Raw genomic sequence first — 12,449 nt, 5'->3', positions numbered from 1 at the left:
CAAAATTTTAATTATCATTGCCCTAGAATCTACTGGCAATACTTTATCCCTGAGGGTTCTCTACCAGTGAGCTCTCTCCTTATCCTCCAGCTGGTCATGGTGTTGTAGAATGGCAGCTCTCCTCCCAAAATCAGGAGTCACTTTAGCATTATCTTTTCCTTTCCAAGCCATGGGCTTTCGCTCTCTTTCTCAGACCCAGCCAGAGAAAAAGCTGGCCTCTAGGTAGGGGCCACATTTTCTCCTCAAGGATGACTGATAGTGGGAACAAGCACTGAATTCAGGAAAGATCTCCTATTTCCCACCATGCAAAGTATGATATGGACCCTGGCTCCAGGAAGCCAATCCATAATAGTTGACAGCGCAGTTTCCAAAGTCTGACTCACTCAGCCTTAACTAGGCCCATGTGTGGTGCACTATCCTATTTCGACACTTCATGTAAGATCCAGTCCAGTTCCTTTTCACACACTTTCCTCCAGGTTATAGTGAAAAGAATTTCAGATCTTCATGCTCCTCTTGTGGACTATCCTCCCAATCTATTATAAGCAAATATTTATACCAAAAACATGCACACTCCTAAAGAAAAATAGTAATTATATTCTGTCACAGAGCAGCCTAAGACTGGAAATATGAAGAATACTATTAACTCTAGGCAGTCAGTTTTATTAAAAATGCAATATATGTGCAAAAGATGCACATAATTCATTCAGACCCTGCCAGGAGTATATATAATATACAGTATATGGATCTTATTACCTTTCTAAAGTATTACATTTTCTGAATCTCAGAACACATCATGTCCCAAGGTTTTGAATAAGGAATTATGGACCTGTGTAATCAAAAGCTGACTTAGGGAAAGTGGTCAATATCTGGAAAGAAACGTTTGAGCTAGATAGATAATACTAAAGCTCTCTGATGCATAAGACATTGTTTGCAGGAAATCTAACCTATATGGTAATTGTGAGGATTAAATAACTTTACTATAAAGTCCTTAGAACAGTGACAGACACAGAGTAAGCACTTAACATCAGTATTGCTGTCAATACTGATAGCAATTCTGGATACAATCCTTTCCATAGACCAGGTGTTAGAGACGGTTATGGTACCATAGAACTAGTATACCTTCTAATGTAAACGTTGGCCTCCCAGGTTAGGAAAAAGGGGGGAGGACAGGATCTAGGCCTCCTGAGGCACAGCATAGAATGGTAATCGGAAAAAAATTCCACAGGATAGCATAATAAGAAGTAGAATTCAATAGAGTCGATTACATACTTTTGTGGCTTTCTAATGGACCTAAAATGTCGTCTTCCAGATTTCAGTACGAACAGATTGTATGAGTGTAACAAAAAGAGAATTAGAGAATTCCACTAGATTGTCTCTCCTAAGGGCCACTGCCTGTTGTGTATACTTAGCACCTCTCCTTTGCGTAATGTAAATGTTCTGTGGGACTGTGGTTCAAATCGTGTGGGAAAGTGGAGGAGAGCACTAATTGCTTGGAATTGTGGTTTTAGTAAAAGAATATATTAAAACATTGTTTGCAAACTCTGCAATTGTGGGATAGGTGGGCCAGCAGTATTATCTATAGGAGGTGTGGTAGGCAGATTTTCTTCCAGAATCTGCTGGGAATACAAAGGTAAAAAGCCCAGTTCTCCTCCTGCACCCCCTTCTCTGACCTCTCACTGCTGTGACACTCTTGCCCCTTTCACCATGTTCCTAATCATGTCATTACCTTCAATTACTTATAAGAGTATGAACTCTTTCTCCCATTAGAATGTAAACGCCCTATTCACTTTGTTATACAGCAAAAACTAACACTCCATTGTAAAGCAATTATACTCCAATAAAGATGTTTAAAAAGAAAAGAATATAAACTCCCTAAGGGCCAAGACCTGTGTCATTCTCTGCTGTATTCCCAGACACTAAACACTGCCTGAAACAAGACTCTCCAAAAGTATTTACAGTATTAAAGTAATTAATGAAAAAGAACAAAGTTTGACACACAAGCTTGACAAGGTAAACTCATAAACCAATATAACAGCACAAGTCATTGCTGTTCTGGTTAAATTTATTTTCAATTAATAATTGAATTAAAACAGAAAAAAAAAAGGTAAGCAGAAAATAATGACTCCATCTCACACGTATTAAGATGGCTATTAAAAAAACAACCAGAAAATAGCAAGTGTCTACAAGGATGTGAAGAAATTGGGACCCTTGTGCACTGCTGGTGAAAATGTAAAATGGCACAGCCACTGTGGAAAACACTATGGTCATTCCTCAAAAATTTAAAAATAGAATTACCAGATGCCCCAGCAATTCCACTTCTGGGTATACACTCGAAAAAATTGAAAAGAGGGATTCAAACAGATAGTTATACATGTGTTCATAACAGCATTATTCACATCAGCCTAAAGGTGGAAGCAACCCAAGGGTCCATCAATAGATGAATAGATGAACAGAACGTTGTGTGAAACTTGAGGACATTATGCCAAGTGAAATAAGCCATCACATTATATGATTCCACTTGTATGGGGGTAACTAAAGTAGTCAAATTCATAGAGACAGAAGGTAGAATAGTGGCTGCCTAGGGCTGGGAGGAAGGCAGAATAGGGGAAGTCTAATGGGTGCAGAGTTTCAGTTTTGCAAGATGAAAAGAGTTTTGGAGATGAATGGTAGCGATGACTGCACAACAACCTGAAGTACTTACTACTATTGAATGGTTAAGATGATACATTTTATGCATATTTTACCAATATTAAAAAAATTAAAAAAAAAAAAACGGTTACAATAACAATCCACATCAATCAAAACCAGTAGGGAAAGGAGAAACTCGGACTAGCCCAGCTTTAACACAACTCGACCACCAGGCTGTGGAAACAGGAAACCAAGGGCGGGGCAAGGGCAGGCTTCCAGGGCGGTGCCCTGGGCGAGACTCCAGGAAAGCCGCCGGTTGAAGCGGGTCACCGGCCGCCTAGGCTGCCACTGCGCAAGCGCATATCGCGGCTACCACCGAGGCGCCTTTTAAACGTACCCGGAAGTGACGTCTGTAAAGCTGAGATCGGCTCAGGGAGATCTGAACTCTTCGCACAGGTGAGCGGTTCTGCGACTGTCGTCCTGGGGCCGCTATGAGCTGCACCATCGAGAAGATTCTGACAGACGCTAAGACTCTACTGGAGAGGCTGCGGGAGCACGATGCAGCCGCCGAGTCGCTAGTGGATCAATCAGCGGCGCTGCACCGGCGGGTGGCCGCTATGCGGGAGGCGGGGACAGCGCTTCCGGACCAGGTCAGGCAGAGGGTAGGGGTCCGTGCCCTCGGGTTCCGGGCACTTGAGGGGTGGAGGGTGAGGTAGAGTGGGCACTCGGCCTGGAATTTTGTCCTGGTCCAAGAGGGCGGTGGTGAGAACGTTCTGCGGGGTCGGGGCTGAGGATGCTGCCCTGAAGCTCTGCCTCCTGCCTATTAAGTTGCATCTGCGGCTGTTCTCTTTAATGCGCGATTAGTCTGTCTCTGTTTGTCCAGTATCAAGAGGATGCATCCGATATAAAGGACATGTCCAAATACAAACCTCACATTCTGCTGTCCCAAGAGAATACACAGATTAGAGACTTGCAGCAGGAAAACAGAGGTTGGTCAGGCCTTTTTGTGTAGTTATGATTTTTTCATATGCAGTAATATTTCATAAGTTCTTGCAAAACTGTTCACAAAAGCGCACATTCTGTATGTATTTCCAAGTCAGAGAGGGGCATTGGTGGTTCAGTGGTAGAATTCTCGCCTCCCAAGTCAGTACTTTTAACAGGAAAGTTAGCCTGTGCTCGCCCAGTATCAGTAAAGTTTGTTACATTACCCTTTTCAAGGTCTTACTGATTTTTTATTTAAAGGCAGCTTATCAAAGAGGTGCTTAGTAGAGTTGAATTATTGCATGGCTTATTAGGTGTCCCAACATGGAGGCTTGCATAACAAGAGAATATCCTCAAGGACTTAAAATTTAATGTTTAAATATTAATTGAAATAAACATTAAAGCTAAGATTGAAGGTTTTTTTATGTTCCTTGTGCAAGGTGGAAGAGGTAAATCGTATCCTCGGGTGTATATTCTTGGGCTTGATGAATACATTATTAATGATAGTAGTATGAATAGTTATTTGTATATCAGTTTACAGAGGGCTTTCACGTGTATCATGCCATTACATTCTCACATCTTCATTTTGAGGTAGACAAGCAAGGTTTTTATTATTACAAGGCAGATAAGCAATAGGCTCAGAGAGGTTAAATGATTTGCTTAAGAGTCGTAATCTAGTGACTCACAGAACTAAACTTAAACTCATGTCTTCTGAGGCCACATCCCATGTTGTTTCTACCAGATTATGCTGCCACTGCCTAGAAAGATATTTTTCACATAGACCATAACTGTTGAGTTCTGTGGACTTAAACACTAATTTACAACTTTGGATTCATAATGTTACATGAAGTGTCATAAAATTCCAACTGTTTGAGTTTGGCTTTAGGACGTACCTCTCAGACATCACTGCCAAGTTATTTTATTTTTTTGATAGAGCTATGGGTTTCCTTGGAGGAACACCAGGATGCTTTGGAACTCATCATGAGCAAATACCGGAAACAGATGTTACAGTTAATGGTTGCTAAAAAAGCAGTGGATGCTGAACCAGTCCTGAAAGCTCACCAGTCTCACTCTGCAGTAAGAAACTTTGATGAATACATTCTAAATGAATTGAAATCTTGAAATTGTTTTAGATTGTGTGTTTGCTTTTGAAGAAAAGTAAGCTTGTTTTCCTTTCATGTTTATCACATTTGCTGTAGGTTTTACTATAGCTTTGTAAAGATATGAATAGAAAGAAGGGGGTAAAGGGCTGCTCAGGGCCTTTTATTTGAGTAAGACTAAAGTTCCTCCCCCCTTCACCAAGATCTCTTTTCAAGATGTTAATGAATGCTTAGTTAGCTCTTCCACCAAACAGAATGCCAGTTAGTGTTGAAGGTGCTCAGTAAATACTTGGGTAGTTATTGTACATTTCACTGGTCTGTAAGCTCCTTGGTTGTAAGGAGCATGAATTCATCTTTTATCCCTAACATAGTACTTGGCACATAGCAGGGGGTCAGTAAACTTTTATTAAACTGAACTACATAGCATCATACTATGTTGTTAGGAGAGAGAAGTATGGTTTAAAAAAATAAAAGACATGGCATAGTTTCTATACTTTGGTTGCTTATGATTTAATTTGGGAGACTGAGTACTTGTTCTTAAGTTTGTAGAGTGCTTCAGAGTTGTCATTGTACATTCACAGGTACTATATCATTTAATCCTAGATTAATAGATTGACACCTCACTATTTACTGCAGTGGAATTTATGGAAGATAAGTTTCATCTTAGATCCCACTTGAAGCATTTTAATGACTTCAGTTAACTAAAGTCATAGGGCACAGGGATATTTTAAATATGTGAATGGCTTACATCTGGACAAGATAATAATCTGTGGTCCAGAGGAGAAAACCTGATCCTTGAAGGAGACAGAATTTAGCTTTTATGAAAAACTTGCTAAGAGATATGTCCAATGATAGAATAAGATACTTTGGAATATGGTAAGCTTCCTGCCAATAAAAGTATTCAAATTTAAGTTAAACAGCCATTTAGAGATAGTGTCCAGTGTCCAATGGGTGGTTAGACTAGAACTGATCTTTTGAAAACAAATTATCTGTGAATATCACAAGATAACTTTATTATGGCTTTACCTCTGAGGACTTAGATTGTAGTGAAACTCCTTTGTAACCTCTGTACCACAGATTAAATGAACTTTTAACATCATAATGCACATGTTTTCATGAACTTCCTATCTGTAAAAAAGATGACTTTTTCACCTTTTTATTCTTAATATCCTCACAGGAAATTGAGAGTCAGATCGACAGAATCTGTGAAATGGGAGAAGTGATGAGGAAAGCAGTTCAAATGGATGATGATCAATTTTGTAAGATTCAGGAAAAACTAGCACAATTAGAGGTAAGATTGTTGATACTTTAGGTTCACAATATTTTACGGAGATTTCAGACTCTGGAAGATACGCCATCACTGTATTATCACTGTTATGTACTGATGTTTCCTTTGTGGTCTGATTTAAAATTAAAATACATCCTCCATACCCTTTTCAAGAAAGGAAATGTAATCAGCAGCAAACAATGAAAATGCCAACTGTGTATTAGCTAGAAATTGAGATATCATATTGAGAGGGTAGAGAGAGTGGAAGGGACAGATTACATGTGAGCTAAGGTGCCTCATCTGCCGTAAAAAGAACTCAAATAGGCAATGTCTAAACTTCATGATCAGGAAATAGCAGTACCGGGCATATTATGTAGAATTATGGAAGTAAATACCAAAAGAAATAGATAAAAATATTAAAAGTGGTTGCCTTTGGGAAACAAAGTCAAGGGACTGCAGTCTATTTTATAAGTCTTATAGTCTTGATTTTTTTTAAATTAATTTTTATTGGATAGTCTTGATTTTTTTTAAAAGCTATTTTCTGTAATATTTTGATTAAAAATGGGAGTAATTTACAAAGAAAGGCCTGGGGTGTTAGTGTGCCCATAAAATTGTTAAGGAAAAGCATTACAATAGATCAGCAGTCCCCAACTTTTTTGGCACCAGGGACTAGTTTCGTAGAAGACAATTTTTCCACAGACTGGGGGTGGGGATGGGGGGATGGTTCAGGCAGTAATGTGAGCGATAGGGAGTGGCAGATGAAGCTTCGCTTGCTCACCTGCCACTCACCTCCTGCTGTGCGGCCCGGTTCCTAACAGGCCGTGGACCAGAAGCCATCAGAGGCCCGGGGGTTGGGGACCCCTGCAATAGATGATTTGAATGTTCCTTATTACAAGATGCTGTCATGGGCCCTTTGAGAAATACTAGAGAGAAAAAGACAGGGTCCCTGCTCAGAGTCTAATGAAAGGAATAAGACTAGTAGTATTTTGGTATGAAATGGTATATAAATGCTAGGAGAGAGATACAGAGTATTGAGGGAAGCACTTTATATGGTACAAGGTTTAATGACCATGGGCTCTAACTCTCAGTGAAACCTGAAAATGCTGTGGCTTCCCAGAGTTTCCTGCAGAGAGAATAAGGATGAAGAGTGCAAACTGCCCTACCTGGAAATCAAAGGGAGTGGCAAGGTCCCAATTAGGAGCTAGGAGTTAGGTAAAATGATAGAATGATCTTGTCTACGCCGTCCCTAATTTATCTCACTTATGGAAACAGCCTAAGGAAATGTGGAACAAATTTTACTTAATATTTTAAGTGGAAAAAACAGGGGCATTGGATTGAGACCCCAGCAATACCACATCTAAGTTGTCTAAGTTTGGACAAGTTTTTGGACTTTTGTGGGCCAGTGTCCTCATCTCAAAGAGAACACGGATGTAGGCAATGGTACTTACCCTACCTATTGTGTGAGATAATAGATGTAAGACACGCGTGTGATACCTGGCTGTGTGCCCAGTGATTCTTTTCCCCCTTTCCTTCCTTTCTCCAAAACCGTAGGACGTCTAGGAGAGAAGATTGAGCAGAGTGAAATTATTATTAGGAATTTGAAAGATAGAAGAAACAATACTAAAACTTGTGGGAACTATAAAGAGTTTGACAAGCAGTGAATTCCTCAAGTGGAGAGGGACCTTGTTTTTTTCTGTGTAGTCCTAACACGTGGCATGTGGAAATTACTCAGTAAATGTTTTTTAAATGAATAAATAAGTAGAATTTTAGGAAATTCTCAGTTCTTTTGTTTCCTTAAAACTTTTAAAATTAAAATAATATGCTTTCTGTTTCAGGCCCAAAACAATGTGTTCTGATGCAATTTGACAGTCAAAATACCTGAAATGACCATATACTTTTTTTTTCCAGCTTGAAAATAAGGAACTTCGAGAATTATTGTCCATCAGTAGTGAGTCTCTTCGGGTCAGGAAGGAAAACTCAATGGACACTGCTTCCCAAGCTATCAAATAATTCAACTTCTGAATGACGGCTAGAGATTGTTTATTGAGGAAGGAAGTTATTATCTCTCTATTCGAGTATTGTCCATTCAGTGTCTTGCCTCAGACTTGATTTAACATTGATTAAATGTATCAAGTGGCAGTTTAGAATTCGCAGTCAAAAGTGGCTGTCCACGAAACAGTTTTGGGGTATGTTAGTGAAAATACTCACTAAAATACACTGAGTTTCACCATTCCTTTCTCTAAGAGACTACTTTTAATTTTCATTTCTGGGACCTCAATTTATATGAACTGTTTTCAGTTCATTTTTGTTCTTTCATATCTCTGAAACTTAGAGCATTTTATTATAAACCAGCAATTTTATTTTATATAGGATTATAAATTGCAATTCTTAAAAATTTTAAAAAGAGATTAGCTTTTTCAATATATTTGGCATAAACCTGGATTTGTTTCCATTTGAGAAAAATAATACAATTCCACAGAAGTAGATTGGCAGATTCTTTAATTTGTAATGTCATTCACCTTTTTTGATGTTTTAAGTCTCTCTGGTGCTAAGAGTTGGCACTTTATGGCCTGGTGTCTTTACTCTTAATTTGAGAGAACCTATTGCTAGTCCCTGGGAAACATACTTGAAAATAAGTCAACTGTTTTTTTACTAGTGGTAGGATAATCATCGTATTGTTCAAAGAATGCTGAAAAATTTGTCCTGTGTGTGTTTACACACACATGTGCTCTTAGTTCAGATGCTAAAAGTAACTTTTATTTATTCTATTAGATGTTAGTAGTCAATTTTTCAATTTTGTCCTACTAGGAAATCTTCAGCTTGGGTAGTTTACCCAGTGTGAAGAAGATATAATTGGTTTATTCACATCATAGTTCTTAGGTACTACATTCTACAGTTTATATATAACTTTCATTTACAATTAAGAACCATCACTTACTTGGATGTCTTTCATTACTAGTACTAATAGTTGGCTTTCTTTCTAGATCCATTTTTCACAGGAAGCAAAGTTGTATCACTTAATGAGAGTTTATTACATTCATAGAAGCTGTGTTGAGATTCAAATGCTAAGTGGTCAGCTAGGCCCACTCATCATTTCATTCCCCCATCTCAGTTTACTCACATTTCAAACTTATAAATTACTTCATGTAATACTATCAATTTAGGTTTGCCCCAAAATAATTGAAATAATGAATGCTAAACCTGTCAATATTTCCCAGTAACCGAAAGCACTATACTGCATGGGAGAGACACATCATTAGAAAGAGTTTTTTGTTAGTGCTTTGTGTGGTGTAACCTTTTTTTTGTACAGCCGTAAAGAATTAACTCCAAATAAAACAACAGAATTTCTCCATGATATCCTAAGAGCATCTGATCCCAGTAATACCGAAGGACTTTGCCTAAAATGGTAGGCTGTAATGAATCGGTATATGTCATTTTTGAATTTGTCAAATTTCTATTCAGAATCCTGCGAACAATTTCCACCCGAAGTGTGGACGTTTTTATCTCATTTCCTAAGAGTATGTAAACTTTTAGTCTAGCCATTTGCCTTGCAGTATATGTCCTAAGTGCCACTCTGTGTTCCACAGTTCCATTCAGGAGGCAGGTACCCTATACCATTGGTCAGCTGCCATGGCCAGTTTTCAGTGAAAATGATAACGTAATCAAATGGCCCATTAAACTATAACATGGTGTCTGCTTTATGTTCCTTTAGAGTTGTTTGTAAAGTTCTTTACATCTCAGATATCAGGATAAATCTAAATGTTAACTTTTCCCCCTGGTAAATCAAAAGCTTGAAGCATGAGCCTCAAGAATTCTCAGCACCCTATATAATGTGAATTCTAGCTGGTGTTAATACTATGAAAATAGTGTGTAATTAGAAAATTGAAGGGGAGAAGGAATGTTCTTGACTTTGGTCTGAATGGGTATGAAAGTTTATTTTGCAGTGGATGATGGAACTTGACTGATGTGCAAAATTTTAGTAAAAACTTATCTTTTCTAATAAAAAATCTCATTTTGAGAATATCAGCTAATTTTACTCAGTAATGAGTCTAATTATAGGAAGTGCAAGGGTTTATTTTTCACTTATATAGCAACCTATCAGGTACACAGCGTTTTTCATAAATACTCTCTAATTATCACATTGTAGTTCAGATAACTATAAATAGTTGTTTCTGAAAGGTTTTAGAGGTTTCCTCATGGTTAGAAATCATAAGTTACATGATTACAAGTCAAAGTATAAAATTAAAACTGTTTGGAAGTATCTTGGAAAAATGCGTAAATATTATTGATACCTACCTTTATTACCTTATATTAATACCTTATGCATAATTTGATTCAAACATTGAAGATCTATTTCAGTGTTCCTCAAAATGTGGTTCACTGACCTACTACAATAGAAGTTTGGGGATGGAATCTAGGAATTTGTATTTTAATAATCATCCCAGATAACTTCTAAGGACACTAGTTTGAGACTGTCTAGTTTACTATGTTAGGCACTTGATTTGGAGTTATGAATTTTAAAAAGCAGGGGGGAGGCGTTGACAGTGTTTTTGAAGAAAAATCTGGTAGAAGAGGCAAACAATGTGATAAATCCAATATAAGGATGTATAGAGTACAGAGGAGGGACTATTTACAACTTGAGAATCCAATAGAGACAAAATGAGTAGAACTAGAAAGCTTAGTGCTTTCTAGTTATTATATAATCTCCATTTCAACTGTACCTCATTTTACAGATACTCAGGCACGAGGAGGTTGTTATTATTCCAAACTGAAACCAAGATTCAAACCCAGACTTAAACATATTCTTAACCATTAAGTTAAGATTCCTTTAAATGCCAAATACTATTCAGAGTTCAAGTGGTTCTTGAGAGGAAAATCTATTTTATTAATGGTGCAAAAGATACACCACAGCCCATATATTAGAAAATTTCATGAATTTAATAAATGGAGTCTTAAGGAATGAGACATAATTGTCATCTGTTTTTTAGAGTGGTGTAGCTGAGAGTATGTGCGTGCAACTGAAAAGAGCAATGCTTAGAGCTTCCCTGGTGGCGCAGTGGTTGAGAGTCCGCCTGCCAATGCAGGGGACACAGGTTCGTGCCCCGGTCCGGGAAGATCCCACATGCTGCGGAGCGGCTAGGCTTGTGAGCCATGGCCGCTGAGCCTGCACATCCGGAGCCTGTGCTCCACAATGGAAGAGGCCACAACAGTGAGAGGCCCGCGTACCACAAAAAAAAAAAAAAAAAAGAACAATGCTTAATCAGTGCTTAACAATCCTTACTGTTGATACATACAGGAAAGGGTGCAGTTCTGTCTTTCAAATCTGTCTCCTTAGCATGTTGTTTTTCAGCCTTCACGCAATTTTCTTGTTGCAAGAAGGTTGCTGCTCTGCCAGAAGTCATGTCCATGTTTGAAGGCAGAAAAAAAAAGGGAAATGTCGTATGCCAGCTATATGTATTCTCTTTTATGAGGAAAAGCAACGCTTTCCCAGAAATCCAGACAGACTTCCCTTTGTCATTTGCCTGACCTGTTACATGGTCACTTCTAGTAGCAAAGGAGGCTGGGGACATAGCTGCCACAAATAAAATCAGTATTCTATTAGCAAAGAGGAAACAGTATTGGTAAAGCAGCTAACAATGTCTGACACAAGTCCTCTTACACTGAATAGATTTTAACAAGTGTAAGCATTAGCCAAAGGAGTGTGTTGGTGTTGAGTGGCCAAGGAATGGGCTGCGGAAGACATCTGACATTTCTTTTTAGGCTGCCCATTATCCTAACTCCTATACTATAGTTAGGGAACCCATCACCTAATGAGGCAGAGCCTTCCTCCGTCCTAAAAAATTTGAAAGTGTCAGATGTTTTCCCAGCCACTTTGCAGCCAGTGAAGATACCTCTGCCTTAAAAGTTAGTGATACAAAGAAGCAGGGAACTATGCTGAATTCTTTGAATAAAGGCAGTGACTACAACACTGGCTACTACATCCACCTCCACAGAAGGAGCAGCAAGTGGCTGTACTGACAACATTCAGTATCCAGTGTCAGCAGAGTCAATGGTGTAAGCTGCAGTGTCTCTGCCCCAGTGGACACAGTGGGGTCTTCACTGAAGCAATTATCTGAAGTGATTATAGAGGTTGTATAGCCTCTAATTCTGGTTTTCTGGCTATCCAGAGATCCTGAGGATTACCTGAGAATTATTAGCTTTTAATAAAATCACTTTTTGTTAAAATTAACCTGAATTGACTATAATTAAGAACGCTGACTGATAAAATAAGCATAGTTTAAAAAGCAACAATGCAAATATAAATTTTGTCAACACATTATGCATAATTTTGCCCTTATGTTTTAATGTAATTTTTGACATAAAAAGATGTGACATGCAAATTATCAAGCATAATAATTCATCACCTAATTTAAAAAATAGAACATTACCCATATGTTACATTTATTTATTTGTGCTCCTCTCCTGTCTCTACC

At 38.3% G+C, this 12,449-nt stretch overlaps 1 protein-coding gene across 2 annotated transcripts; it reads left to right on the top strand.

Moving 5' to 3' along the window:
* Positions 1–3,012: 3,012 nt before the first annotated feature.
* On the top strand, positions 3,013–11,229 carry SIKE1 (suppressor of IKBKE 1). Of its 2 annotated transcripts, none has more exons than XM_067727361.1 (5): positions 3,013–3,278; positions 3,512–3,617; positions 4,544–4,686; positions 5,887–6,000; positions 7,528–7,750. In XM_067727361.1, exons 1-5 carry the CDS (start codon positions 3,120–3,122, stop codon positions 7,534–7,536), a joined length of 531 nt encoding a protein of 176 aa, XP_067583462.1. In that variant the 5' UTR covers positions 3,013–3,119; the 3' UTR covers positions 7,537–7,750. The 2 variants fall into 2 exon arrangements, with proteins under 2 accessions (XP_067583462.1, XP_067583461.1); XM_067727360.1 differs by lacking the exon at positions 7,528–7,750 and adding an exon at positions 7,885–11,229 and having other exon boundaries at positions 3,014–3,278.
* The last annotated feature ends 1,220 nt before the right edge of the window (positions 11,230–12,449 follow it).

Source organism: Pseudorca crassidens, chromosome 2, assembly GCF_039906515.1.
Source record: "Pseudorca crassidens isolate mPseCra1 chromosome 2, mPseCra1.hap1, whole genome shotgun sequence".
Lineage (NCBI taxonomy): Eukaryota > Metazoa > Chordata > Mammalia > Artiodactyla > Delphinidae > Pseudorca > Pseudorca crassidens.
Note: the sequence above shows the minus strand (reverse complement) of the source record. Positions and strands in the feature narration are given on the sequence as shown.